This window comes from Dryobates pubescens, chromosome Z, assembly GCF_014839835.1.
Source record: "Dryobates pubescens isolate bDryPub1 chromosome Z, bDryPub1.pri, whole genome shotgun sequence".
NCBI classification, from domain to species: Eukaryota; Metazoa; Chordata; class Aves; order Piciformes; family Picidae; genus Dryobates; species Dryobates pubescens.
The window spans coordinates 64,351,177-64,377,498 of NC_071657.1; the positions used below are offsets into that span (position 1 = coordinate 64,351,177).

At 43.1% G+C, this 26,322-nt stretch overlaps 1 protein-coding gene across 4 annotated transcripts in view; it reads left to right on the forward strand.

Annotated features, from left to right (window-relative positions):
- Positions 1-18,612, forward strand: part of SETBP1 (SET binding protein 1) — a 310,605-nt gene extending 291,993 nt beyond the window's left edge. For all 4 annotated transcript variants that reach the window (XM_054178144.1, XM_054178145.1, XM_054178146.1 and 1 more), the window contains 2 exons: positions 9,453-9,620; positions 17,081-18,612. In XM_054178144.1, the coding sequence (XP_054034119.1) occupies positions 9,453-9,620; positions 17,081-17,628 (716 nt within the window). In that variant the 3' untranslated portion in view covers positions 17,629-18,612. The remainder of the gene's footprint in view (positions 1-9,452; positions 9,621-17,080) is intronic.
- The last annotated feature ends 7,710 nt before the right edge of the window (positions 18,613-26,322 follow it).

Below are 26,322 nucleotides of genomic sequence, written 5' to 3' on the forward strand. Positions count from 1 at the left end.
CAGGTGGGAGATTTGCCTTTTGAAATTTCAAATTATAGCTGAGGGGCAATGGCCATTTGAGCCTCATCCTGATGGTGAAGAAAATAATGCTTCCTTAGCCTTTCTTGCTTGGATTTTATTCTGTCTTTGATAATGCTAGCAGCTGTCTTGTTTTCAAGCGCTGCTCGTCATTGTAGCCTGCAGAATCCTGCAACCTGCAGCTCTGTACAGTCCTGAGACTCATTTCCCAAAAGCAGAAGATGATCTGAATCCTCTTCAGCCATCTCTCTATATAGCAACAGCAGCAGCTATGCTTGCTTAAGTAAAGCCTTATGAGGCTCCAGGTATGCAGCAGCTGCCGCAGCATTCCCTGTCAGGAAACACAGTTACCTTCGTAATGGGGGGAAAGCTTGTGCCACGCTTCTTGAAGTCAGGTGCAGAGATTCACCCAAGTAGAAATGAATGGCAAGATGCATTTAACCTCATTAGTTTCAGTAGGGCTGACTTTGTGCAATCCATCAGTGTACAGATACATTAGGGGAACTAAACTATTTCCACATCTCATTTGCATAATGGATGGGATGTGAAATGAGTTCTATGGAAGAGAAGCGCCCTGAAGGCACTAAAGTTTATCACAATATTTAAGAGTTCTTTTAAATCATTGCATTAAATTTCCACTAACAAGATAACAAATTAATTGTCTGTATTACTGTACTAACCCAAAGTGAATAAAGTGTATGATTTCAGCAGAGGAAGGCAGCTTTGTGGTTATAGGAGGAGGCAGAAGAGATTAGTGTGTCTCCCAGCATTTATGTGCCATGATGCCAACCTTCCTTGTGCCCCTTTAAGAAACATGGCTGTTCTCTAATCTGGTGTTGGACTTGAGCTTTTATTAGTGAAGTGAGGGAGAATGAGTAAATCAGCTGTATCAGACAAGCCTCAGGACATCTGGAAATTGATCATCCTGCAGAAATAAGCACTCTGTGTTTATTAGCAGGGAGTTCATCACTATCGCTTCTCTTTATCCAGTTCCCAAGAGATTTCAAAGCTATCATCATAGCATTAGCTCTTCTGACTGTGCTGCTGCAGATAAAGATCAGAAGATCTAATGGTGGTTTTCTTGGTCTCCACTTTCTTTCTCTAAAGCTATCCTGATTTTTTTTTGGGGGGGGGGGGAGTTTTTGTTTGGGCTTTGTTTTCTTGGTGGTTTTTGTTGTTGTTTTGTTAACTGAAAAGAAAAAGAAGTAGGACTAAAACTGGAATTAAATGAAGCAGTTGCTGTGTCTGAAGTTTTTGTCTGTTGGCAATAAGAGTACTTTACTTTTTTTACCTACAGGAATTTGGGTTTGTTCAGGGGCACACATCCTGCAGAATAGAAAATCCCTCACAGAAGAGATGGAATTTGAAGTTTCTAATGCAGTGTTGGGAAAGGAAGGATGATAAAAGGGCCCAAAGCCATAAAGCAATGCTGTACCTTGAAAGTGCAGTTACTTCAAAATTATAATATACATCAAATGGCAGCCAGGGAAATGAATTCTGTAACTTAGAAAGGCAATAACATTACTTTAAGAAGAATAATCACTGTCCTTAACTACATTTATCACATAGCAATTCAGTTCTTCCTCCTGGAATAGGATGGAATGCTAAACTTTTGGCAGATTTATTTAAAGTTATCCTAAAAAAGATTCACCTAGGTGTAAGATTTCTTCTGGTTCTTGATTCCAAACAGAGCAGTTATCAAAATGCAAGTACTGTGACTAGCCTGCTGTTCAGAGGTGCACCCCTGCACAGCTGCATTGCTTGGCTGCATGGCCTAGCTGCGTTGTGCAAAGACACTGGGTGTTCTGTGATAACAATGGCCAAACGCATAAACAAGTTAAGAACAGCTGTGCATTTCCAGAAGTCTGTGGGGAGGGTGAAATTCAATGCAATGAACTCTCTAAAGCAAAATCTTCCCTGGTGGAAGCTTCACCGAGATCAATTTTTATCAGCTGATTATTTTCCAGTTGCAAGTTAACATTTGTCATCTCCTTTGAACTGGCAATGGAAGTTTCAGCCTGTGTGTGCCTTGTGCTAGACTCTGTAAACAAATCAAGGGAAAAAAAGGTGCATGTTGCCCAAGAACCTATCCATATAAGTGCAAGATAAGAGAAAACAGATGAATGCAATAAGCGGAGTGACCAGAATTTAACAGTGTAGCAAGGGCAGTTAATTAATCTGCTCATATAGAGCCTAGCACAATGGAGCTAGACTACATTACTTGCAACTAAATACTTAGTAACAACAGTAATGACTAGGCCTTTAAAATTAATGCATTAATTATCAGTCAGAGCTTGTAAGTTGCTTAACCAGTGAATGAAGAATGCCAGGTTGTTTAGCTGAAGTATCAGGGGACCCACGATTCTCTTCTTAAAAGGCCAGTTCTCACATCGGTGTTGTGTTCCCTCATACACAGGCTTTCTTCCAGTGTGCCCTAAACTAGAGTAGCACTTCACTCTTTTACTTATGACCATTATTATTAGTAATTCTCTATAATTGCCATTACTTTTATGTTCAATAGAATAGAATAGAATAGAGTAGAATAAACCAGGTTGGAAGAGATCTTCAAGATCATTGAGTCCAACCTATTATCCAACACCACCTAATCAACTAAACCATGCAACCAAGCACCCTATCAAGTCTCCTCCTGAACACCTCCAGTGATGGTGACTCCACCACCTCCCTGGGCAGTACATTCCAATGGCAAATCACTCTCTCTCTGTAGAACTTCTTCTTAACATCCAGCCTAAACCTCCCCTGGCACAGCTTGAGATTCTTCACGTCTGCCTTTGGTTTTGAAACTGTCCTTTCCCTTCCTCATTAAAGGTATATAGTGATTGTTTCCTCTCTGCCACGCTGACTGTTGCTCACTTGCATGTTCACACAATGTTTTTTGTACTATTGGTAGGACTCGGGGAAAATAAAGGTGCAGGTCTTTGATGGGATGGAGCAGGCTGTAATCTTGAGGAAATGAAAGGAGAGATTAAAAAATCTTAACTTACTTAAAAGTATGTGAAAGATGGGGCAGTCTTTTTATCAGGGACTGGATTGAAAGAACAAATGGTGATGGTTTTAAACTAAGGATTTGGGATAGAGATGGAGATTTGGACTAGAGAGATGTTTTTGAAAAAGGAGGATGGTGAAACACTGGAATAGGTAGAAGCCCCAACCCTGGAAACATCAGGTTGGGTGCAGCTCTAAGCAACCTGCTCACTGCAGGGGGTTGGAATAGATGGCCTTTAAAAGTCTCTTCCAAGCCAAAGCATTTTATTCCATGATTCTATCATTGATAAAGATTGACAGGTGCTAAATAAGGGCTGAATCAGACCACCCATGGCACAGGACAAAATATGCTGGAATCGTGGATGTGCATGCATGGATTTAAAACTCTGAGTCAGTCCACTGTGATGACACTGCAGATGACTTATTTTCACCTTACTCGAAGATGGGTTGAACTAGGGTGTTCTCTTATGTAAGGTCTTCTGAACAAGGCATCCCAAAAGACAATAAAAAGTCCAATGACAAGTGATGAAGCTACACCAGCAGGTCCATCCAGTCAAGGGATGTACCTCACACTAGTGCAGCATAAGTCACAGCCTTGTGAGTAAATAACTGTGCCTCCATAGGGTTCCAACAGTGCTTCCACATCTCTTCACATTTTGGTATCTGTGAAAGAAACCTGATGGTTCTTATTCGCTGCTCCAGATCCATAAATTACTTCTGTTCCTCAATTTAGATGAGAATTTCAATGAGGTGAATGATACAGGCTGAAGAAACCAAGTGCCTAAAACAAAAGACAGATGGCTGAGCCCATGATTCACCAGCGATGAGCTGTGACTGGGCCATGTAGACTTTGAAGTAACTTAGTGCATTTGTACCTTCTGTTGGGCCAGGATTTTCCTCCATGACTTGTATGACCTTGCTAAACCCAGATAGGTGGTAATTGAGCAGCAACTACCTCTTCAGAAGAAACAGAATAAAAATATTGAAAATATTGACTCACCCCAAAGGCACTAAGCAGCACTTTGGTCTTTGACCTTTAAGCATCCTAAGGTAGTCAATAACCTGACTGTTAGATGCTGTGCCTGCCACTGATTTTGATTTGGGAGTAGTTTAACCTTGAACCAAGATCCGAGTAACCACGGCAACAGGAAGTCAGCTTCTCCATCCAAGGAGCTGGAATCTATAAATCAAGGTCCCTAATGCAAACACTGTGTGCAGGTAGAGATTTGAGAGGATAAGTGGTTTGTGAAGGATTACCTTTGAAAAAATGAATGACTGTCCCTTGATATGTTGAAGCACAGCTTCACAGAGACTTTTATTTTATCATCAACAGAGGTCAATAGGTTACAGCTGCATATTTTCATATGGCTCTTTATGTAGCCCCTTCAGTTTAATTAGAACCAGGTGCTGAGTTTATGAGATGGTGAGAAGTATTACGTAGCATATGCACATGCATGTATGTGTATTGATACACCCCCCCTCATATGCACAGTGCCTGCACACTAACTGCATTCATGAAAAATACTGTTAAGGCTCAATCTGAAGCTCTGTGGAAGACTGAGACCTCAGGTTTGTACATGCACAGTTCCATGGTGCTGTGATCCCAAAAGCATAATTACCTGGTCTGATATCACAGTTGCTCTGTGGGACACTGTTTTATTCAATGTATAGCACTCACCTAATGGACAGCTCTTTGGTAGCTGGGTTTTACTCTCACTGTGCAGTGTGTGCCATCATGTCTCATTTGCTCCACATTTCTAAGCTGTGGTGTGAATAGATGAATGTTTCATGAACATTGAACATTTTGTTTTCACAGTATTGCTCTTGAGATGAAGGGTATATAATTGCTCTAATTTGCAGTAGAGCAGCTGAGCAGAAAGAGATTGAAGCTGAATGGATAAGATTGGGCATGCTTTAATACTTGATTTGAGGCTCTGGAAGGTCCTCTGCATATCTCCACCAAGCCATGGCCTGTAATTCTCTCTCACTCGTATGTGTTTCTGCACTCAGGCCCATACTTCTCTCTTAAATCCCAGGCAGATAGCAGCTCACAGGTCTGTCAGAACTTCTGTCTCTGACTGGACTGCTCTGCAGCCTCATGTCCTGAGTCTGCAGATCTCCTACAGAATATCTAAGAGGACCCATAGTTTGCCTGATAGTTCATATTTTGTGTACAAGAGGGAGGGACTGTGCCTAACAGATACAAGATGCAAATACAAGGCTTGTATCCTGGGAGGCTGAGCTCAGCCAAGAGACATAGAAGTTTCTGGCTCTGGTTCAAGAGCTTCTTCATGTTCTGGGAAAGGTATCCTGGTACTTGTGGGAAATATTTGAGGAGCTACCAGATGCTATCCAGGTGCAGCCCTGGATAGCAGTGGGGTTTCAGTGCTGCGGAAGACAAAAGCTGCTGACCTGACCTGCTGTCCAGGAAGGTTTGCTGCTGGCCTGGACGATGGATCAGGAAAGTTTTGGAGAAGTACCAAACCAACTCTGAGCAGTAAATCAACTCAAATCAAATCAAAGGTGGCAGGACACTTGCATAAATTACCAAGTTGCTCCTGATTAATGTCATGCATAAAAAGAAGCAAAAAAAAAAGAGGTCAAATCAGGAACAGATGATCTACAGAATTATAGAGACAACATTCAAGCATGCAAGGCATTTTGAAGTTGAATGTAGCAAGGGCAGAATGTCAACAAGAAATGTTTCTACAGGCACATAGGCATCAAAGAAGATAAGGTAAATGTGGTCCCACTGCCTAACAGAGTAGGGACCTTGGTTGCAAAACATGAAGTCTGAGGTATTTGATGAAGAAAAGGAACTTCCTCTTGGTAGAGGAGGAGCTGGTTGGAGAACAATTAAGCAACCTGAACACACATAAACCCATGAGGCTTGACAGAAAACACCCAAAATTATTGAGGGAGCTGGCTGATGCCATTGTGAGCCAACTCCTGATTATGTTTGAAAAGTCATGGTAAGGACTGGGAAACAGCAAATGCAAATGTCAGTTCAGTACAGGCAAGAAGGAAGAGCCAGAGAGAGTAGGCTAGCCAGCCTCATCTGAACCTCTGGGAAAATAACAGAGCAAATAATCCTGAAAAGCATTTCCAAACACATGGAGAACAAAAAGGAGATCTGAACCAGTCAGCTTAGATTTATGAAGGGAAAATCATGCCTGATCCGCCCAATGGTGCTTGTCCTGTCTTCTGCAGGACTTTTAACACTGTCTCCTCTAACCTTCTTATAGACAAACTGATGAAATACAGCCTAGAGAAATGTGTGCCAAGGTGGGCTGAAACCTGGCTGAACTGTTGGGCTCAGAAGATTGTGTTCCATGGCAGAAATGCCAACTAGAGGCCTGTCACCAGTGGTGCACCCAGGGCCAAGACCAGAACTGTTTGACATGTTAATTAATAACCTGGATCATCTAAAGCAAACCTGGAGAAGACACAAGACTGGGAGAAGTTGCTGGTATGCCAAAGGGTCATACTGGCACCCAGAGGGGGCTGGACAGAGGAATGGACTGACAGGAACTTCATGACATGCAACAAGGACATGTGTGGTTCTGTACTTGGGGAGAAATAATCCTCTGCACCATTACTTGTTGAAGGCTGAATAGCTGGAAAATAGCCTGGCACAAAAGGCTCTGGAGGTCCTAGTGGACATTAAGCTCACCACCCTCTTAGTGGGTGTGGGAAGGACTGTGGATTTTGTTTACCTGGGGTTTAGTAAAGTGTTCAACTACCACAGTTTCCCACAGAGTCTTCCTGGACAGTCTGACGCTCATGGCCTGGATGGATGGATGCTTCACTGGGTAAAAACCTGGCTGGATGGACAGACCCAAAGTCTAGTGTGCATGGAGTTAAATCCAGTTGGAGACTGGCCAAAACTGGTGTTCCCCAGGGCTCAGTACTGGGGCCAGTTCTTTTCAATATCTTTACTAATGACCTGGATGAAAGTGGAGAGAGAGTGTTGATCCACCAAAATCTGATGCATTTCATCTAAGACCCATGTATCTGTTGAGATTTGAAAAGACAAGAAATTTATGAAATACAGCTTTTTCAAAAGTAATTACTGTCCTGGATATGTTGAAACCCCATATGTGGGGCAGGCTGTGGATGTAGTCTGCCTGGACTTCAGCAAGGCCTTTGACACCGTCCCCCACAGCAAACTCCTGGCCAAGCTGTCAGCCCCTGGCTTGGCCAGCAGCACTCTGAGCTGGGTTAGGAAGTGGCTGGAGGCTGAGCCCAGAGAGTGGTGGTGAATGGTGCCACAGCCAGCTGGCAGCCAGGCACTAGTGGTATGCCCCAAGGATCAGTGCTGGGCCCCATGCTCTTTAACATCTTTATTGATGATCTGGAGGAGGGCATTGAGTCCATCATCAGTAAGTTTGCAGATGACACCAAGCTGGGGGCAGGAGTTGATCTGCTGGAGGGTAGAGAGGCTCTGCAGAGGGACCTTGCCAGGCTGGACAGATGGGCAGAGTCCAAGGGCATGAGATTGAACACATCCAAGTGCCAGGTTCTGCACATTGGCCACATCAGCCCCATGCAGTGCTACAGGCTGGGGTCAGAGTGGCTGAAAGTGGCCAGGCAGAGAAGGACCTGGAGGTGCTGGTTGAGAGTAGGCTGAACATGAGCCTGAAGTGTGCCCAGGCAGCCAAGAGGGCCAAGGGCATCCTGGCCTGCATCAAGAACAGTGTGGCCAGCAGGAGCAGGGAGGTCATTCTGCCCTGTACTCAGCACTGGTCAGGCCACACCTTGACTCCTGTGTCCAGCTCTGGGCCCCTCAGTTTAGGGAAGATGTTGAGATGCTGGAAGGTATCCAGAGAAGGGCAACAAAGCTGGGGAGGGTTCTGGAGCACAGCCCTGTGAGGAGAGGCTGAGGGAGCTGGGGTTGCTTAGCCTGGAGAAGAGGAGACTCAGGAGAGACCTTCTTGCTGTCTACAACTCCCTGAAAGGAGGTTGTAGCCAGGTGGGGGTTGGTCTCTTCTCCCAGGCACCCAGTACCAGAACAAGGGGACACAGTCTCAAGCTGTGCCAGGGGAGGTTTAGGCTGGAGGTTAGGAAGAAATTCTATACAGAGAGAGTGATTGCCTATTGGAATGTGCTGCCCAGGGAGGTGGTGGAGTCACCATCCCTGGAGTTAAGAAGAGCCTGGATGAGGCCCTTGGTGCCATGGTTTAGTTGATTAGATGTGTTGGGTCATAGGTTGGAGTTGATGATCTCAAAGTTCTTTTCCAACCTGGTCTATTCTATTCTATTCTATTCTATTCTATTCTATTCTATTCTATTCTGTAGTAGGGACTGGGAGAGGTTTTCTCTAGTTGGTAAAGACTCAACACAAAGCACTCACCCTTTCAGACTTTTGCTCCTGTCTCCTGCAAATGGGACCAGATGATTTTTACAATTCAGCTACTTCTAGAAATTTCTAAAATGGTAAAAACCCTCCCAGTCTTAGTCTAAAAAGTTACCAAGGCATTTTATCTGCCCTTTCACATGGTGAATTCATATACTCTTAGGTGTTTATTCAATGTGCACATGGACTCAGAGAAACCTTGCACATAGATGGGAGGACATGCATTCAGCCATGCAGGCAGATACCTAATATGTAAAATTTAAATCCCAACAGTTTGATTTTGACACATGAACAAGTAAGCAAAATAGGTTCAAGTCACCAGAGAGCTTGAGAAACACTGTGAAATGTATGAGTCCTGAGTGTATAAGTGTTATTTTTCTGGAATATTTGATCTCTGGTGTTTTTTTGACCACTCTTTTGCATTGTAATACCTAGGTGGGAAAATGTATGATAAATGGATTATTACTCTTTTTTTAAGTTCCACCTCTTCAATGAGTTGTAAGGGAAATTCTCATTAGGTAAGAGGATTCCTGAAAGAAAATGGGTATAAATGTAATGTGCTTATGCAGGGAATTACATACTAAGGCTGTTCCTGATGCTTGCTCTTAACTCAGATGAAACATTCCCTGAGTCAGATCATTACAGCAGAGAAGTGTGTGAAGATGTGTGGAGAATAAAGCACCTGGTGGGTGATGAATAGACAATCCCACCACGTGCAGATAGGAAGCTTCTCTGTCTTTATACATATATCCAAGTGTGGTTTTGTTTGGAGAATGGAAAGTAGTGATGTGGAGGGATTGTATTGGTCCAACGTTTTTTATAGGTCAGGTTGATTTAGCATTTTTATAGATGTTTGTAGATGATCAGTGATAGCATATCCTGAAGAATAATCATCCCCCCTAAAAAGCCAACAGGCATGATCCTTGCTGGTATCATGACCGTGTTACAGGCACATGCACAGGAAAACATGGAAATATATCAGGGAATCAAGAGCATCAACTGACTACTCTTGCACAGACATGCCCCGGACATGTTATCTTATCAATGTTAATCCAGACTTTGTTTCTTTCCCCAGGAATGGCAAGTCCCCACTTAAAAGCAGATCAGACTTCACTTCATAGTAAAATGGAAAGTTCTGCCTGTAACATCATGACTAGAAGGAAACCAGCAGCTGGTGACAACGTTGCAATGCCAACTCCAGTATTATCTCTCATACCTTCAGCAGCAGCAACATCTGAAGCAGGTAAGGTTTGTTCGCCCCTCCACCTACTTCTTGCCTATCTTCTTCCATCTGACACTGCACTGATCAAGGTGTGCTTGTACTGCTCTTCCTGATTGGAGAAGTAGCTGAAAATGTGCATATCTAATGTGATAATCAGGCTGTGATTTTTCAAACTCTTTCTTACTGTAATCATATCTTGGCACATTAAATATATTCTATTCACATACCACCACTTATGCAGAAATGAGGACACATAGAGTGGAATTGTCAGGGTTGGAAGGAACCTCCAGGCTGAGCCACTTTCAACCCCCCCTGCCATGGCCAGAGACACCTCACACTACAGCAGGTTGCTCACAGCCACATCCAACCTGGCTGCAAACACCTCCAGGCAGGAGGCTTCCACCACCTCCCTGGGCAACCTGTGCCAGGCTCTCACCACCCTCATGGAGAACAACTTCTTCCTAACATCCAATCTCAATTTCCCCACTTCTAGTTTTGCTCTATCCCCCCCAGTCCTATCACACCCTGACACCTCTAAAGTCCCTCCCCAGCTTTCTTGTAACTGGGAGGTCACAATTAGGTCTCCTGGCAGCCTTCTCCTCTCCTGACTGAACAGTCCCAAATCCCTCAGTCTGTCCTCACATCAGAGCAGCTCCAGCCCTCTGCTCATCCTCATGGCCCTTCTCTGGACACCTTCCAGCACCTCCAGATCCTTCCTGTAATAGAGGCTCCGGAACTGGACACAGAGCTCCAGCTGTGGTCTCAGCACAGTGGAGCAGAGGGGGAGAATCCCCTTCCTCTACAACTAACACAAGCCCATATGGTCTAGCAGGGCATTCAGAAGTAAGAGTTTTAGGCTCCTTTCCCAGCCCTGTTGTTCGTTTATTTGAATGTCCCCATTCCTGTATTATGAACATGCTGAATACACAGTGAATAGCTAAGGAGCAGCTGAAATTTCTTTCTACATACTTCAGTGGTTTTAGCATAATATTCTGTCTTGCAAATGTGAAATTTTCTGGGGTAGTGAACCGTGATCTAAAATGTATCAGAATGAATAAGTCAGAATAGAATGTTTTTAAATCCGTTTTTATTTTGTGCTTCTGTCTTAATCAGATGAGAAAAGTAATACCTTTAGACTCATAGAATCATAGAAGCAGCCAGGGTTGGAAGGGAGCACAAGGATCATCTAGTTCCAACCCCCCCTGCCATGGGCAGGGACACCCCACACTACATCAGCCTGGCCAGAGCCTCATCCAGCCTGGGCTTAAACACCTCCAGGGATGGGGCCTCAACCACCTCCCTGGACAACCCATTCCAGGGCTTCACCACTCTCCTGGGGAAGAACTTCCTCCTCACCTCCAGCCTGAATCTCCCCACCTCCAGCTTCATTCCATTCCCTCTAGTCCTAGCACTACCTGAGAGCCTGAGCAGTCCCTCCCCAGCCTTCTTGCAGCCCCCTTCAGATCCTGGAAGGCCACAATGAGGTCACCTGGGAGCCTTCTCTTCTCCAGACTGAACAGCCCCAACTCCTTCAGTCTGTCCTTATAGGACAGGTGCTCCAGCCCTCTGCTCATCCTCATGGCCCTTCTCTGGACACCTTTCAGCACCTCCATATCCCTCTGGTAATATGGGCTCCAGAACTGGAGGCAGTACTCCAGCTGGGGTCTCACCAGAGCTGAGCAGAGGGGGAGAATCACCTCCCTTGCCCTGCTGGCCACACTTCTCTTGCTGCAGCCCAGGATCTGATTGGCTTTCCGGGCTGCAAGTGCACACTGAGAGCTCCTGTTGAGCTTCTCCTCCCCCAGCACCCCCAAGTCTCTCTCCTCAGGGCTGCTTTCCAGCCAGTCACTGCCCAGCCTGGAGTTGTGCCTGGGATTGCCTCCACCCAGCTGCAGGACCCTGCCCTTGTTCTTGTTGAAACTCCTGAGGCTGGCTTGTGCCCACCTCTCCAGCCTGTCCAGGTCCCTCTGGAGGGTCTCCCTTCCCTCCAGCTGTCTGCTGCACAACACAGCTTGGTGTCATCAGCAAACTTGCTGAGGATGCACTCAATGCCACTGTCCATGGCACCCACAAAGATGTTGAACAAGCCTGGTCCCAGGACTGATCCCTGAGGGACTCTGCTTGTCCCTGGACTCCACTGGGACATGGACCCATGGACAGCCACTCTTTGGGTGCAGCCATCAAGCCAGTTCTGTATCCATCTAGTGGTCACCCATCACACCCATGTGTCACCGGTGTGGAGATCAGGATGTGGTGTGGGACAGTGTCGAAGGCTTTGCTCAGGCCGAGGCAAATGACATCAGTTGCTGCCCCTCAGCTATTAATGTTGTCACCTGTTCAGAGAAGGCCACCAGGTTGGTCAGGCAGGATTTGCCCTTGGTGAAGCCATGCTGACTGTTCCCAATCACCTCTTCACTGTTCTTCTGAGTCAGCAGTGCCTCCAGGAGGATCTGCTCCATGATCTTTCCGGGCACAAAGGTGAGACTGACTGGCCTGGAGTTCCCTGGTTCCTCCTTCTTACCCTGTTTGCAAATGGGGGTAATGTTTCCCCTTTTCCACTCTGTGGGGCCTGCCCCAGACTGCCAGGACTTTTGGAATAGACTAGAGAGGGGTTTAGCAACCTCATCTGCCAGTTCTCTCAGTACCCGTGGCTGTATCCTGTCAGGTCCCATGGACTTGAACACATTCATTCAGGCATCATCAGACCTTTCCTTGGTCATGGATAGGGAAGTTAATCTTGCATTGTTCAGTGGCCATGATGGTGTTGTGTTGATGTTTGGACTCAGTCATCCTAGAGATCTTTTCCAGCCACAACAATTTTGTGATTCTGTGATTAGTTTCCAGTGCATGTGCAGCCCAGAATGCATTACCCTACATGCAGCCACTAGGAACTTCATACTCTTGTCAGACCTTTGATTCCGCAGTCACACACACAAAAAAGCATTTGCATCACTTGGTTATTAAACAATCATCTATTTAATTATGGAATTAAAAGTGCTGTTTCAGTGAACTTGTCTTGATTTTCTTCTCATTTCCTGAATAAATAATGGAAACAAGGGTTTCACACTGTAAAGTAACATCTATAAAGACAAACCTGTATATTACAAAAATACTCAGGGTTCTCTGTTTAGCCTTTAATACTTGCATGTATGGAAGCTTGTGACAGGTTCTGAACGCAGCAGAGAATGAACACACGCAAATATTTTATGATCAGTTCCAAGATGAAAGTGTGTGCTTGACTGCATAGTTTGCTTTTTCCATTTTCAGAAGTCTAATTAAATTGTTGGTTTATCTGTAGCCCAGATGTTGAAGTAATTTAGTTGAAAACTGAAGAAACTGTGTTAATGAGAAAACAGGACATTGCTATGGATTTCCTGTAATTAATAGGGAGCTCTTTGAAAATTCTTCCATTCAAACCAAGTCAACAAACTGAGCCCAGCTGTTTTGCAAACAGTCTTCTCTGTGCTGTGTTCTTGCAAGTGACCTGGGGCAACTCTGAGGGGATGGATAATAACAGACAGCAAAGAGCATCTTAGTACCGCAGACATAACAAAGTCATCCAACTTTATTGAGGGGAGCAGTGGAAAGCTTCCAGGGAGTCTGATCTACCTGGCCTCATCTCCTTGTTCCAGCACCACTGTGCTGGAGAAGGTCCTCCAGTCTGCTCTGAGCTACCTTAGCCAGTGTAAAGGTAGTTTCCCTTGCCTCAGAAGCTATTTCCAGCATTATATCAATCCTGTGTGACTTCCCAGCATGGCTTGTGGCCATTTCAATTTATCCTTGGCTGTGAGATAGAGCCTCCCTGTGTCTGTGTACACCGGGGAGAGGAGAAAGACCACGCCTCCATGCACCTTAATTTAAATATGTAAAGCTGTTTTAGAATTAATGTTAGTCCTTGCTTGTTTGGGACAGCTAGGTGAGGCTGTTTGGAGAGTGGGAAAGAGATGAAGGAAAAGCAAAAATGCCTGGGCTGTGCCAGACATTCATGATTCCTCTTCACTTCTGGCTGGATTTTGCCAAATAGCTTCAGGTCTTCACAGACAAAGTGCATGGTCCTGAGCGGGTGTAAGGAAATAACTGCCCAGGCAAAAAAATGTCACCCTGTGCTTCCCCAGCACCTGGAGGATGTCACCATGTTGTATCTTCTCTGTAGGAGCATATACCCCATCCCTGGAAATGTTCCAGGCCAGATTGCATAGGGCTCTAAGCAACCAAACCTAGCTGAAGATGTCTCTGCTCACTGCAGGGGAAGATTGGAGTAGATGAGCTGTAAAGGTTCCTTCTAACCCAAGGTATTCTATGATTCTGTGATACTCCCTTTTTCATATGCCTGTGTGCAAACACAGCATTATTCCCCACCTTCTTTGCAACTACTTCTAGATTAATTTGACCAGCTTTTCCTTCCAAAGCAAGATTTCCACATGAAAACACCAGAGTATGTGCAAGAAGAGAACAGCACATACTGAAGACAACACAGCCCAGCTTGGGTGCAGGGCTGGGCAGGGGCTGAATAAAATGGAAAAGCTTAGTACTTTGGTTTTGAGCAGAGCAGTATATCACATGGCTGTATAAGAAAGTATTTTATATCAAAGATTGCTCACCAAGAGCTTCCAGATGAGTTGACAACACCTAATGACTCTCACTTCAATAGTGTTTTCTTTTGGCAGCTCTCCCTGGTATTTTGTCATACGCACACCTCATCAAGTCTTCCCCCTGCAGACCCATCAGACTCTTTTCCACATCGTCTCCATTCACCAAATGCAGAATCAGATGTCCCTGACTCTTAATAGTCAAAATAATATTGAATTTCATAATATCTCCTTTTAAAAGCTAGTCTTGAAAGTGTATAACTTATCCCCTGCATACATTCTGACTATTGGCAGGCTACGTAACGCAACTCAGACAGTTTCTAAAGCTTGCAGGTTCACAGGTTTGCTGGGAAGAAAAGCAAAAGCAGCATTAGTAGCTTCCAACAAGCTTCCTGAGAAAGTAATAAACACCTCAAAGTATTTATGAAAGAAAAATTGGTGCAGGAAGATGGCACAGAACAGCAATTTTTCTAAATAAGAATATGAGTTTCAGTCTAAAAGGGAAGAAACTGTCAGATTGCAAAGCTTCAGGAAGGGAAAAAAGTATCTAAATAGCATGAAGAAAAGCACTGAAGCTGCTGTGGGGTGGCAATACTAAACTGGAGAAAGATCCAACTACAGATAAATCTCAATAAAGACATAAAATATTTGCAAACACTTGCCTCATTCTTTATTTCAGAGTAGTTTTCCATCATTTGACTTAACTTTCATTCCAAAGAAACCAGAGGCTGATGTGGAATCTCCTGATTTCGCTGTGGACCTTTCCATGTTGCCTGCATTTCTGCTAACATTCTCATCTTCAAGATTGCCATTGTCAAGTGAAAACATTCAGCTTCACTGTCTGGGGAGGGGAAACAGAAAAAGGCAAAGCATATTGATTATGGGATTTTTTTTTAATTTTTTTTCAATTCTTTTTAAAGTCCTGAAAATTTTCCCCCAAAATGGTAGAAAAGGGCAAAAGGTGGACAGTGAGTATGAAGAATGTGCCAGAGTGTGATTTCTTACATCTTCTGACCTAGAGCTGTTCTCAGGATGGGGGGGTGGGGGTGGAATTCAAAGGAGTCCAGTGGTTGGGTTTGGAAATATTGGGACTGTATGTGACAATAACTGTATGTGAGGCCAGATGAGAATAATCATTTTGTGAGACAGAGATTTAAACATTTTGTGATCAAATGTCTGAGAAACAGATCACTGCCACTTGCCCTTCGGGCTTCAGCATCCACACTTTTTAGGGGTGACCTACTCTAGAGGCATTTTGTGCAACGAATTAGCTTCTCCTGAGCAACTTGAATATCTCATTTCCTTTTTCCTCTGGTACCAAAAGGAGTACATTCCTCTTTTGTCCTCTGTGAGTCACAGACTGCAAGTGGGTTTTGTTTTTCTTTTTGGTGTTAGGAGTTGGTTACATATGGAAAATGTATTTTGTTTTGTAATTAATGAAAAGCAGACTTTGGGAAGTTGGCCATCCAGGTCTTTATAAGAGAGCATATGTCTGTGCTTTATTTATGACTCACTCCTACTTCTTGTATTGTAATTTAGGTTTGTTTTTGCAAACTCTTTGCTGAATCCAAGAAACATGGTGATATAAGGGCCAATAATTTATGTTCTCCAAGAGGGAAGGCCAGTGAGGGAGGTTTTTATGCTGGATCTGTCATAGCCCTCAGAAAGCAAGAGGAGGTTCTGCCACTTGATGGCTCCTGCTTATCTGCAGAAAATACTACGATAACAACTTAAGCTACTGCTGGAAGATTAGCCTGTTAGCCACGAAGGGAGTGGTAACCCCCCCATGAACATTTCTTGAAGTCCTGTCTGCTCTAGAAACTTCAAGGATTTCAAATCTAAGTGGCTAGTTGACAGTCAGGGGTAAGCTAAGTCTGTAAGTAGGTGTGGACAGAGATTAGCTTAGTGGGGTGTTTTATTCTTTATGGAAAAGGTCTTCTGAACTCCATCATTTCCTTGCCAGCAGCACAGAAGAGGTGTATTAGGAGTGTAAGAGAGGACCAGTTACTGCAATGGCAGAATTCATACATTCTGTTTCTTTCACAAAGGGGTGGTTCCTTCTAATCTGTTTGCAAATACTGGACAGATGCCATGCTCAGTAATGGGCAATTCAAGAAAAAAATTAGCAAGATCTTCTGTCCTAAGCAAAGGACCAGGAGCCAAGAAATGCTGGGTACTCTTTCCAGCTCTGACAATGACTCACAGCATGACCCTGGGAAGAGACTTAACTAGTTTGGACTTCATTCAGATCTAAAGTAAGTGTTCTGAACCAGGACTAAGCTTGCTTTGGGGCCTAAGTCAATTATATTTCCAAATAGTTTCAGCTAGTTATCTACAGAGATTTCAGTAAAGAAACACAGGCAGAGGTAGTGAATTTGCCATGGTTAAAGTAATCCACACAGCCTGTCTGTGGCCACTAGTTTCAGAAACAAATGTTTTTCATCCTATCTGGCATCCATGGCAAAAATTAAGGGCCAGGGTGAAGACATCAGGAATACTTGTTTGAGACACAGAGATGTTAATAGTTAGAGTGAGTGGGCGAGTATGATTGCTGTGCTAAGCATCCCTTCCTAGAGGTTGAGACACGAAGCAGCAAACCCATGAAAAAAAATTCTGTAGAAAAGCTTTAGGAGGAGGGAGGGGTAGAAATATATCTCTGAAAACTGCTTAGTAGTCAAAGATGTGCTTTCATCTATGACAGTAAAAATGGAAGGAAGAGTCATTCCTCTGGGACTGGAATAAATACTCTGTTAACTTTTTTTAGTTGCTTTTCTGTGTAGAGTACTTTCTCACAGCCTTCTCTTCTTCAGCCTGCTAGTCTTTATGATGCTGAGGGCAGGTGAAGGAGTGCTTCCATTCACCACTCCTGTTTCTCTCTTTGTCTCCCAACAGCCAGCCCACCGCTGAAGAAGAGGTTCAAGCGCCGTGAAATAGAAGCAATCCAGTGTGAGGTGCGTAAGATGTGCAACTACACTAAGATCCTGTCCACCAAGAAGAACCTGGATCACGTGAACAAGATCCTGAAAGCCAAGCGGCTGCAGAGACAATCAAAGACAGGCAATAACTTCGTCAAGAAGCGGAGGGGACGTCCTCGCAAGCAACCACTTTCCTTTGACGAAGACTCCAGAGACCAAATGCCCGTCCTGGAGAAATGCATTGACCTTCCTAGCAAAAGAGGTCAGAGACCGATACTCAACCCTTTGTTATTGGAGCAAGCAGCCACTCAAGATACAATCATGGCCACCATTGAGGCTGTCATACATATGGCTCGAGAGACGCCACCTCCTCCTCCTGCTCTCCCTCCTCCTCCCCCTTCTCACCCTCTCCCTTTGCCCCGGGCTCCCCGGGTTGGGAAAAGGAAAAGCAAGGAGGAAGAGGAGGACATGAAAGTGAAGAGGCACCGGAAAGGCAGAGGAAATGAAAGTGAAGGCCTTCCTTAAGGCCAGGACACCTTGTTAGGTGTTAGGTGCTGCTGTAGAAGCACCAAACTCACTCGTCCCTTCAATAGCCTGTACCCACAGTGGAGAGCTGTGATAGACTCTTCATGGCTTTGGCCCCTGTACTCCCTCAGGAAAGAGGGGGAAAGGGTGTGGGGAAGGTAGGGGATAAGGGGGGCGGGGGGTTACGTGTTAAAAATGGGGATAATTAACTACTTTGCATAGTTTCCAAAATCAATCAGCATCTCCATGTTGCTGTTCTCATACCGTACTTGGAGGCAGGAGGTTGTCCTTTTAGAGAGCGGAATGCTGTCACTAGGGCTCCTGCTCAACTCCAGTTCTTTTTGGCAGGCCAGGTGAAACTAAGTCACCATACCATAGTACAAATCACTGAAGAAAACAAAAAAAAAGAGAAAAAAGAAAAAAGAAAAAAGAAACAGAGAAACAGAGAAACAAACAAACAAAGCAAAAAAAAAAAAAAGAACACCAACAAACAAACAAACAAACAAACAAAAGTGTCATTTTCTCAGCTGCAATCTTGGTTATAATCTGTTTGAATATTTTTTTTTTTAATTTTATTTTTTTTTCCAGTTTTATATTACCTACCAGGCTTTGGGGCAGCATAATTCAAAATGCCTAACTCCTGCTAGAACTATGTATTTATTTCTCATTTACTTGCCTAGTTACAACTAGCTGCAATGTAGGCAATAGCAAAGTAGAGCCTTACATGCGCACACACTCATTCTGAGTGCTATCCCAGGAGACGGTGCAACACCACACAGCGTTTCGAGGAAGGGGTACTTGGGTGTTTGGTTATGGTAGCACGTTTCTGTGATGCAATTTGGCATTTCCAATGACGTTGGAAAAAGGAGTCACCCATCAACCAAGTTGTTTTGACGCCTGGTAGCGAACAGCGAGACACTTCTGGGGAACAGAGCTAACGCTAAACAAAAACCACCAAAAGAAGGAATGTAAAAATTACAAATTTTAAGAAAATAAGTCAAAAAGAAGAAGAAGAAAATAGAGTAAAAAAAAAAAAAAACAAACAAGCAACAAAACAATAAAATAAACAAAACCAGAGCTCAAACCTAGCAGTTCTTAGCACCTGCAATTCCCAGTAAAACTGATGGGAAACCCACGGTCCGATTGATTTGTATTGGGTAGCAATGCCTTGATAGGTTCTTCTAAAGAAAATAGATAAAGTAGCTTGTTTTTTAAAAAATAGACAGCAAAACCCTATGGAAAATAGGTTCTTCCCTGGCAATTTTTTTATTTTTATTTTTTTTTAAAAAAAAAAAGAAGAAGAAGAAAAGGAATAAGTGTTCTTATCTGAAAATAAAAATGTTCAAAGGGTATCACCACTGCAATTGTATCAATGCCACTTTGGACATGTTGTCCAAGTCGTGGTTGCCTTAATAAAATAATAAAAAAAAAATAATAATAAAATAAAAAAAAAATAAAAGATTTTTTTTTTTTTTTTGTACATAATGTAACTATAAAGCTCTCAGTCTGCATGGATGCAAACTGTGTGTGACAAATCGTCTCTTTAAATGGTCAGTTCAAACTGTAAATTTCTCATTCGAGTTCTACGTCAGCCATTTGATTTAGCCTGGGTGAGATCACTCAGGTTCCATCTCTACAGCCCAGTTGAAAAAAATGTTTAGCTCAAACAAAGTCTGGACGTGAAACTGTTCCACTGCAGTAATGATGCTTTTGAAAGAAGAAGTCAGTTGCTGAAATTTGGAATAGGAAGGTTAAACTTTATTTCGTTTCTTTTCAAAGCCCTGCAGTGCACTCAACACCTGGCACGGCAAGATGGGTAGTAAGGGGGGGGGGGGGGGGGGGGGGGGGGGCGGGGAGGGAGGGAGGGAAAATTCCATCAAGGGAGCAGGGAGTGGAATTATTGAATGATTCACAAACCAACTGCCATTCCCATTTTTGAGACACCTTTGAACTGGCTCATTGACAAGGCAACTCCAAATAGCACGACACTTAAAAAAAAAAAGATTAAATTGGCAACAAACTCAGCAAAAAAAAGTCCCCACCACAAACACCAATATTGTGCTTCTTTTCTGTTGCTTATTTGCAAAAGTCATATAAAGACTATGGTGTTAAAAGGACACTGTAAGCATATTCAGCTCATTATTTTTAGAGACTGATTTTTCTTTTGTGATAGCACCTTAGTTTATTACAGTGGAATGCATTTGGGGTTGGAATTGAGTTGGGGCACTGGGAGAGGGGATTTACTTTCCTTTTTTTTTTTTTTTTTTTTTTTTTTAAGGCTGGAACAAATCTTGAGATTCTATCTCCTTAAAACTGATAAGAGAGATCACAGAACTTTGTTTCCAATTTGTTTTGCATCGTTCATCATACTTACTGGTGCTTTTCGTTTTCCAATTAATGCAGCTTAGAAATAAACTGGTCAGTTGCACGTTCTGTTACAACCAATTTTGTTCAGTTCTCTTGAATTAGCACAGCATTATTGACTGAAGTTGTAGGCCTGCAAAAAAACAATAATAAAAATGTTTAAGACTTCTTGAGCTCTTCCCTTCTTCCTTAAATAGCACTGAATTGAGGTTTAGTCAATGTAGAAGTCCTTGCTTCCCATCTCTCCTTGGGCCTGAATGTCTGTGACGAGGTCACTTAAAATGTAGCAAAAACTGCAAAGTTTGGTGTTCCAGATAACCCATAAGCTGAAACTAAACCGAACAGTAACTTAAGCTTAGTTTTATCTTCAGTGATCTTTTTGTTAACATTGAACGGTATTTCATGTGTAGCGAATGGAGTAGTGTTCTGCAAAGGTTAAGTGCTGTCATTGAATGCCCATCACGGCTTTAAGGTGTGTCAGACCTCACAGAGTGCCAGTAAGGGCTGGATTTAGGCTGAACCTTTCTGGATGCACTGGAATGCAGCCCTACCAGGGAAGGATCCATTCCCCCTGGAACTTTGGGGAGAAAATGCTCTTATCTTTCCAAAAAGTGCTATCCAGTGCTGCTAGAGGCACGGTACTTAGTATCTGATTGCAGAATAAAACCTTATATACCCCTCACTAAGCACAAAATTTAAGGCGGCCTAGAAAATCTAAGGTTGGAGTCAAGCTGTCAGAGTAGGTTGGACTCTATCAAAATGTCCAAGCTTGGGGTTTTTGCTGCAAGAAGGTGTTGGGGGAGCATGCTGCTGCAATACAGCCTTGGATGCCTGTCCAAACAGCTGCCCAGTGTGGCCAGTCCTGGCTAACAGGAAGATTAGCGTGTTAATTTATGTGGAAGCAGTCTGAAAATACTGCTAGATGGCACTCAGAATTTGTGTTCTGCATCTTGCATAGTCTATAAATATGATAAGTAAGTTGCTGACAGAATAATATTATAAGGCGATGTACTACATGCAGATCATAAAGGATTTAGTTTTAGGGCTTAAGGCTAAAATCCCACTCCTGCAGTTTATTACCCAACAATATTCCAGTAATGAGCTTTTTTGACTTTTTTTCCCCTATCACTTGGAAGATTTACTGGGGAACTCTCTAAATTCTCACCACACGTTTCCAAGAACTGTATAAAACTGGGGTGAAAGCCCTCTGGGTTATTGTGACCAAAAAGACCTTTCTAACACCTCTGCTATGTCACAGTTTAACACACGTCTTACTACACTTCAATAAAAACATGGAACAAAATCACATGGCTGTGAACCATACAAAATTAGGCCACAGATTTGCATCCTCTCCATGGGTGTTTTATTCCTCAACCCAGTGTAAAACCAGGAATGAAGACAAGCACGCAGGGCAAGAAAAGGATGAAACAACCACATGTGTCTCCAAGAGCTTCATACTGCCAGATTCTTGAACCCTTCCATATTAAATTTTCTGTGGAGCATCTCACATGTTTTTGGGTATCTGTCAATCAAACATAAATAAATAAATTGAATTAAATATAAAAATTATTAAATAGAAAGTGATAGTAGTCATCAGCTGCTAGAGCATCCTACAGCGTGGACCTCCACTCGACACAAATGCTTTGGCCTGTTCACGTAGAACATTCTGTTTGTGTACTGAAGTGTTTTGGGTGGCACCTGGTAGAACAAGGTGCTGTTAATCACTGTGGCTTCTGAGCACTACAGCAGTGTGACAAACAAGCAGGCATCGCTGGGCCGTACACAAGGATTTTGCCAACTCTTGTTTTCACAGGCCCCGATTCAGGGCTGCTCTTAAGCACATTTCTGTAACATCCTGAAGAGCAAAATAAAGAATGACAATAAAAAAGTACAGAACAGGAGAAAACAAACAAACAAACAAACAACCCAAACCCAAACGAAACCAACAGCAGCAGCAACAGAGTAAACAAACGGGAGGGGTTCCCTGAGGTGGGAGAACCTGTATCGTGCCCTTGCAATGCCTCTTTCTTCCGTATTATCCTAAAACCGGGGTGCAGCAGTTCTGAGGTAACTAGAAGCACATTTCAAGAAGGACACATGTTTGAGACCTCCTGGGGATGCCTGCCTAGGTTGTATAAAACACTACACAGGAAAAAAAAAAATAAATATATATATAAATAAATGAAAAAAAAAAATCGCAAAACCATGGAAAAAAGCTGCCAATTGGACAACATGGGGAAGCATTTCCATCCCCTGTTGGTTTGTTTTACTTTTCTTTTTCTTTATTTTTTTAAGCTATTTCTTAACTAATAAAATGCACATGAAGTGTTAAATATTGTATATACTGTATTTCAAAACAGAAAGTAAAAAAGAATCCAAACGAATGGGGCACAAGATTGTTCTATAAGTCGTGCTGGCTGATTTTTAGTTTGTACTCATAAGTGGTTTTTAAAAGCCTTTTTTAAAGTGTAATTTGCATGTTCAACTTTGATTGTATGTAAACATATTTTAGAGCAAAAAAAAAAAAATGTATTTGTATTTTATTGAATATAGAGGCAAGAAAAGAAAACAAACTTGTACATTGTTTGAAATGTTCTTTTTGTAACAGTTTTTATTCATGAAGCATTTTTGTACATTTAAAAATGGATATGGACTTGATGTTCTTTGAGGCTTAGATACATCTGGCATGCTTTAATGTCATGCTCCTTCATGATCTTAGATGTTGGTTTTTAAACATTTTTTTCTAAAGCAAAGCTCAGTCTTTTGGCTACCAGATCAGGTTAGCACAGTATAGAGCACTTAACAGAAACAAAACAAAACAAAACAAAAACAACCAACCAAACAACCAACCAACCAACCAAACAAACAAAAAAAAAACTGAAAAAGAAAAAAAAAAAGGGAAAAAGAAAAAAAAAACAAGGAAAAAAAGAGAAAAATTGAAAAAAAAAAGTTAATCCTATTCATATGTTATTCATTGTGTGAAATTAAAGGAATTCAATTCAGTCTAACATGAGTTGTGAATTCTTTTGTCTTATTTCCCATCTGTTTCCCATCAGTAGGGAGTTTAACAGCTTTTGGGATACTAATGCCCTGCATTGAGAAGCCCTCTCTGTGGCAATGCAGAAGTACATGCTTTGCTTCTCTGGGTTTTTACTCTTTACTTATTTTTGGTTTTAACTTTTCCCAGAATATCCTTAAAAGTTAAAAGAGGACAGTGCCACCTGACCCATGGACATAAGGAGGATTCACACTTTCAGGCTGTACATATCACCAAAGAGAAACACCTCTGGTCCAAATTGTGTCTCCAGGCATCGGTGTGGTAGTACTCACCACCTAGGTGGGACTTCTACTCACAAGGCAGATGAAGGGTCCCTGTCCACAGCCCAGCTGAGAAGGGAGTCTCAGTGGCTGGATTATGAATGAAGGAGTGACAGGAGCCAGCCCTCTCCTCATCGAGCATCACAGATGGACAGCTGTAGGCCAAGGGGGATTTTCCATTCTGTGAAGTCTTGCACTGTGACCGTGGGGCTGGGAGTTGCTTCTAACATGGTTTTCAGTTTCTTTTACAAGTTTTTGCTGCATGTGGTCAGCTGCCATCATGCAGTAGGCCTCAATATCCACAAATTCCTCTGCGGCAACCTCAGATGTCGTGTTTTTCCCTCCTCCCCGGCAGGTCTGCAGCCTGTGCATGGAAATTGAATCTTGTTCTGTGAAGAAGGCTGCAGTGCAGGGGCAGATAGGTAGCTTTGTGTCCTCTCACATTCTTCCCTTCTGAAGGTTTGTGGGATGGGCTGGCTTGATGAGATCAACTCTTCCAATCACAGAGATGACTGCTCTGATTGCTCTTTTCACGGCTACTGCTTTGCATTGCCGGAGTAGAGCTGCTCCAAAAGTCTCAAATGTGATTGGGCCTTTTCCTTTCTCCTCTCTCCTCTTTAACATATGCATAGCCACAGCTTTTGACAACAGTTTGCAGAACCAGGGACATCTTTGCTCACTGTTTTTGTCGGGCTCTGTGATGTATAAGCCGTTGGTCTCCAACTCTAACCACATTTTTGCAAAGGGCCTGTGGTGAGACTGTCTTGGAAGCATCTGTGAGCTGTCAAGTTTGTGTTTGCTGCTGCAGTATCTCACAACTGATCTCCCTTCCCACCAGCTCTTTTCTGATATTTGCCTCCTACTGCCACCGAGCTCTGCTGTATTTTTGTGGTGTCAGCTTGAGGGCATGAAGCAGTAAGGCTGGGAAAGCAGCCCTTGGGGAGCAAGAGTTGGGATGCTGAGCTTGTGTTGCTGAAGAGAGCTGTGGCATGAAATACTCAATTTCTGAGGTGTTCACACTTCTTTCCCTCTGATATTTTTTTTCCTCTTTTTTTTTTTTTTTTCTCTCCCCACCAGGATGCTGACACTATGTACAGTGTCAGAGCACCATACTCCTCATCAGTCTTCTTGTGGACAGGGAAGAGTCTTTGATCAGCACGCCCATCTGCTTTCTCAGGGGTAAATCAGGCTCTTGTTTGTGTTAACTGCTTCATCCCTGGTAAATACTCCAGTGCTGTCTGCTCCTATGGATTAAATAATCTCTGAAGTAAATTTACAATCTCTGGCACGTTGTTCATTTCTTTAGATACTTTTTGCTGAATGAAATATTGTTCCCTTGTCTCATCTTGCATGAGTTCAGTGTTTTCTAAATTTACTTGGAATAATTTCATTATTAATCTCTGCCTGGAAATGATTGAAAATTATTAAAACACCAATTGTATTGGAAAAAATATAATAAGAAACAGTGTTGTTTTCTGATATCCTCCTTTTCTCTGAGCATCCTTTGCACATAGAACTAGAGACACTCCTTTCAAATCTTCTTTGGGCATCTTCTGTATAGATCTGAATTTTCGAGGGAGTTTCACAATCCATCACTGAGGTGTGGATAAGTAGATGACTACTATCATAGAACCACAGAATTGTTAGGGCTGGAAGGAACCTCAAGGCTCAGCCACTTCCAACCCCCCTGCCATGGCCAGGGACACCTCACACTACAGCAGGTTGCTCACAGCCACATCCAGCCTGGCTGCAAAAACCTCCAGGCAGGAGGCTTCCACCACCTCCCTGGGCAACCTGTGCCAGGCTCTTACCACCCTCATGGGGAAGAACTTCTTCCTAACATCTAATTTGAATCTACCCTCCTCTAGCTTGGTTCCACTTCCCCTGGTCCTGTCATTACCTGACAGCCTCAAAAGTCCCTCCCCAGCTTTCTTGTAGCCCCCTTCAGATGCTGGAAGGCCACAATTAGGTCTCCTGGCAGCCTTCTCTTCTCCAGACTGAACAATCCCAACCCTCTCAGTCTGTGCTCATAGGATAGGTGCTCCAGCCCTCTGCTCATGCTCATGAGCCTTCTCTGGACACTAAAGTTTGTAACAAAGTAAGATTTTTATTCACTTTTGGTAGTGGATGTTGTTTCTATAGCCTGGGATAAGGAGGCTGACCACAGTGACCTTAACTCCTCTTCAACTGGAAGAGGACCAACCTCAGCCTCACTCTGCCTCATGGTGCCATTTCCAGAGCTGTTTTATATGTGGAATTAATTTTGTGTCAAGGAAAGTTTAGCTGATGGAGATGCCTGCAGTTTCTATGTAAGTTGCATGAGCTCATAACAGCATTATTTGCTATTCTGTAATACAAAGCATGCATGTAATTTCAGAACAAATCTACTCTTACAGACTAAGTAGAATAATTTTCTAGTGACTTTGAAGGGATCAGTGACAGGGCTCTACTCAAAGTCCTTTGGTGCATACCATCTGGGAAGTTTTAAAAGACTGAAGGAATCATAGATGTCAGCCTAAAAATACATATTTGTCCTTTTATGGGCACTTGGTGAACCGCATCACTAGAGCACTAACACAGAGGTTTCACAGCTAGTAGAAAGTATAGAAATCACAGTGAAGTGTGGCATGTCAAGTGATCTATGCATTTTTAACTGTGAGCCACAGGAATAACTGACGTGAAAGCACCACAGGAGCTGTAAGAGGAGTTTAACATAATGTCAGCATGATTATAAGTCATTTCCTTATGACAATTAACTTCTACAACGCAGAACAAGGCACACTGGTTCACATTCTCAGCTTATGCGGATCAGCACTATCAGTTTCAAACACGTTAAAGCAGTTTGCAGGAGCAAAAGATTTGTTTTCCTTTCCCTTATGGAAGCTATTCATCCCGAAGTGGCGTTGGATGGAGTGCAGCAAGGAACGTGCCGTGATGCAGACGAATGCTGTTTGTCACCTGTAAGAACAGTAATCTAGAGAATGGAGACCTCTGTTAGAAAAATACATTGTG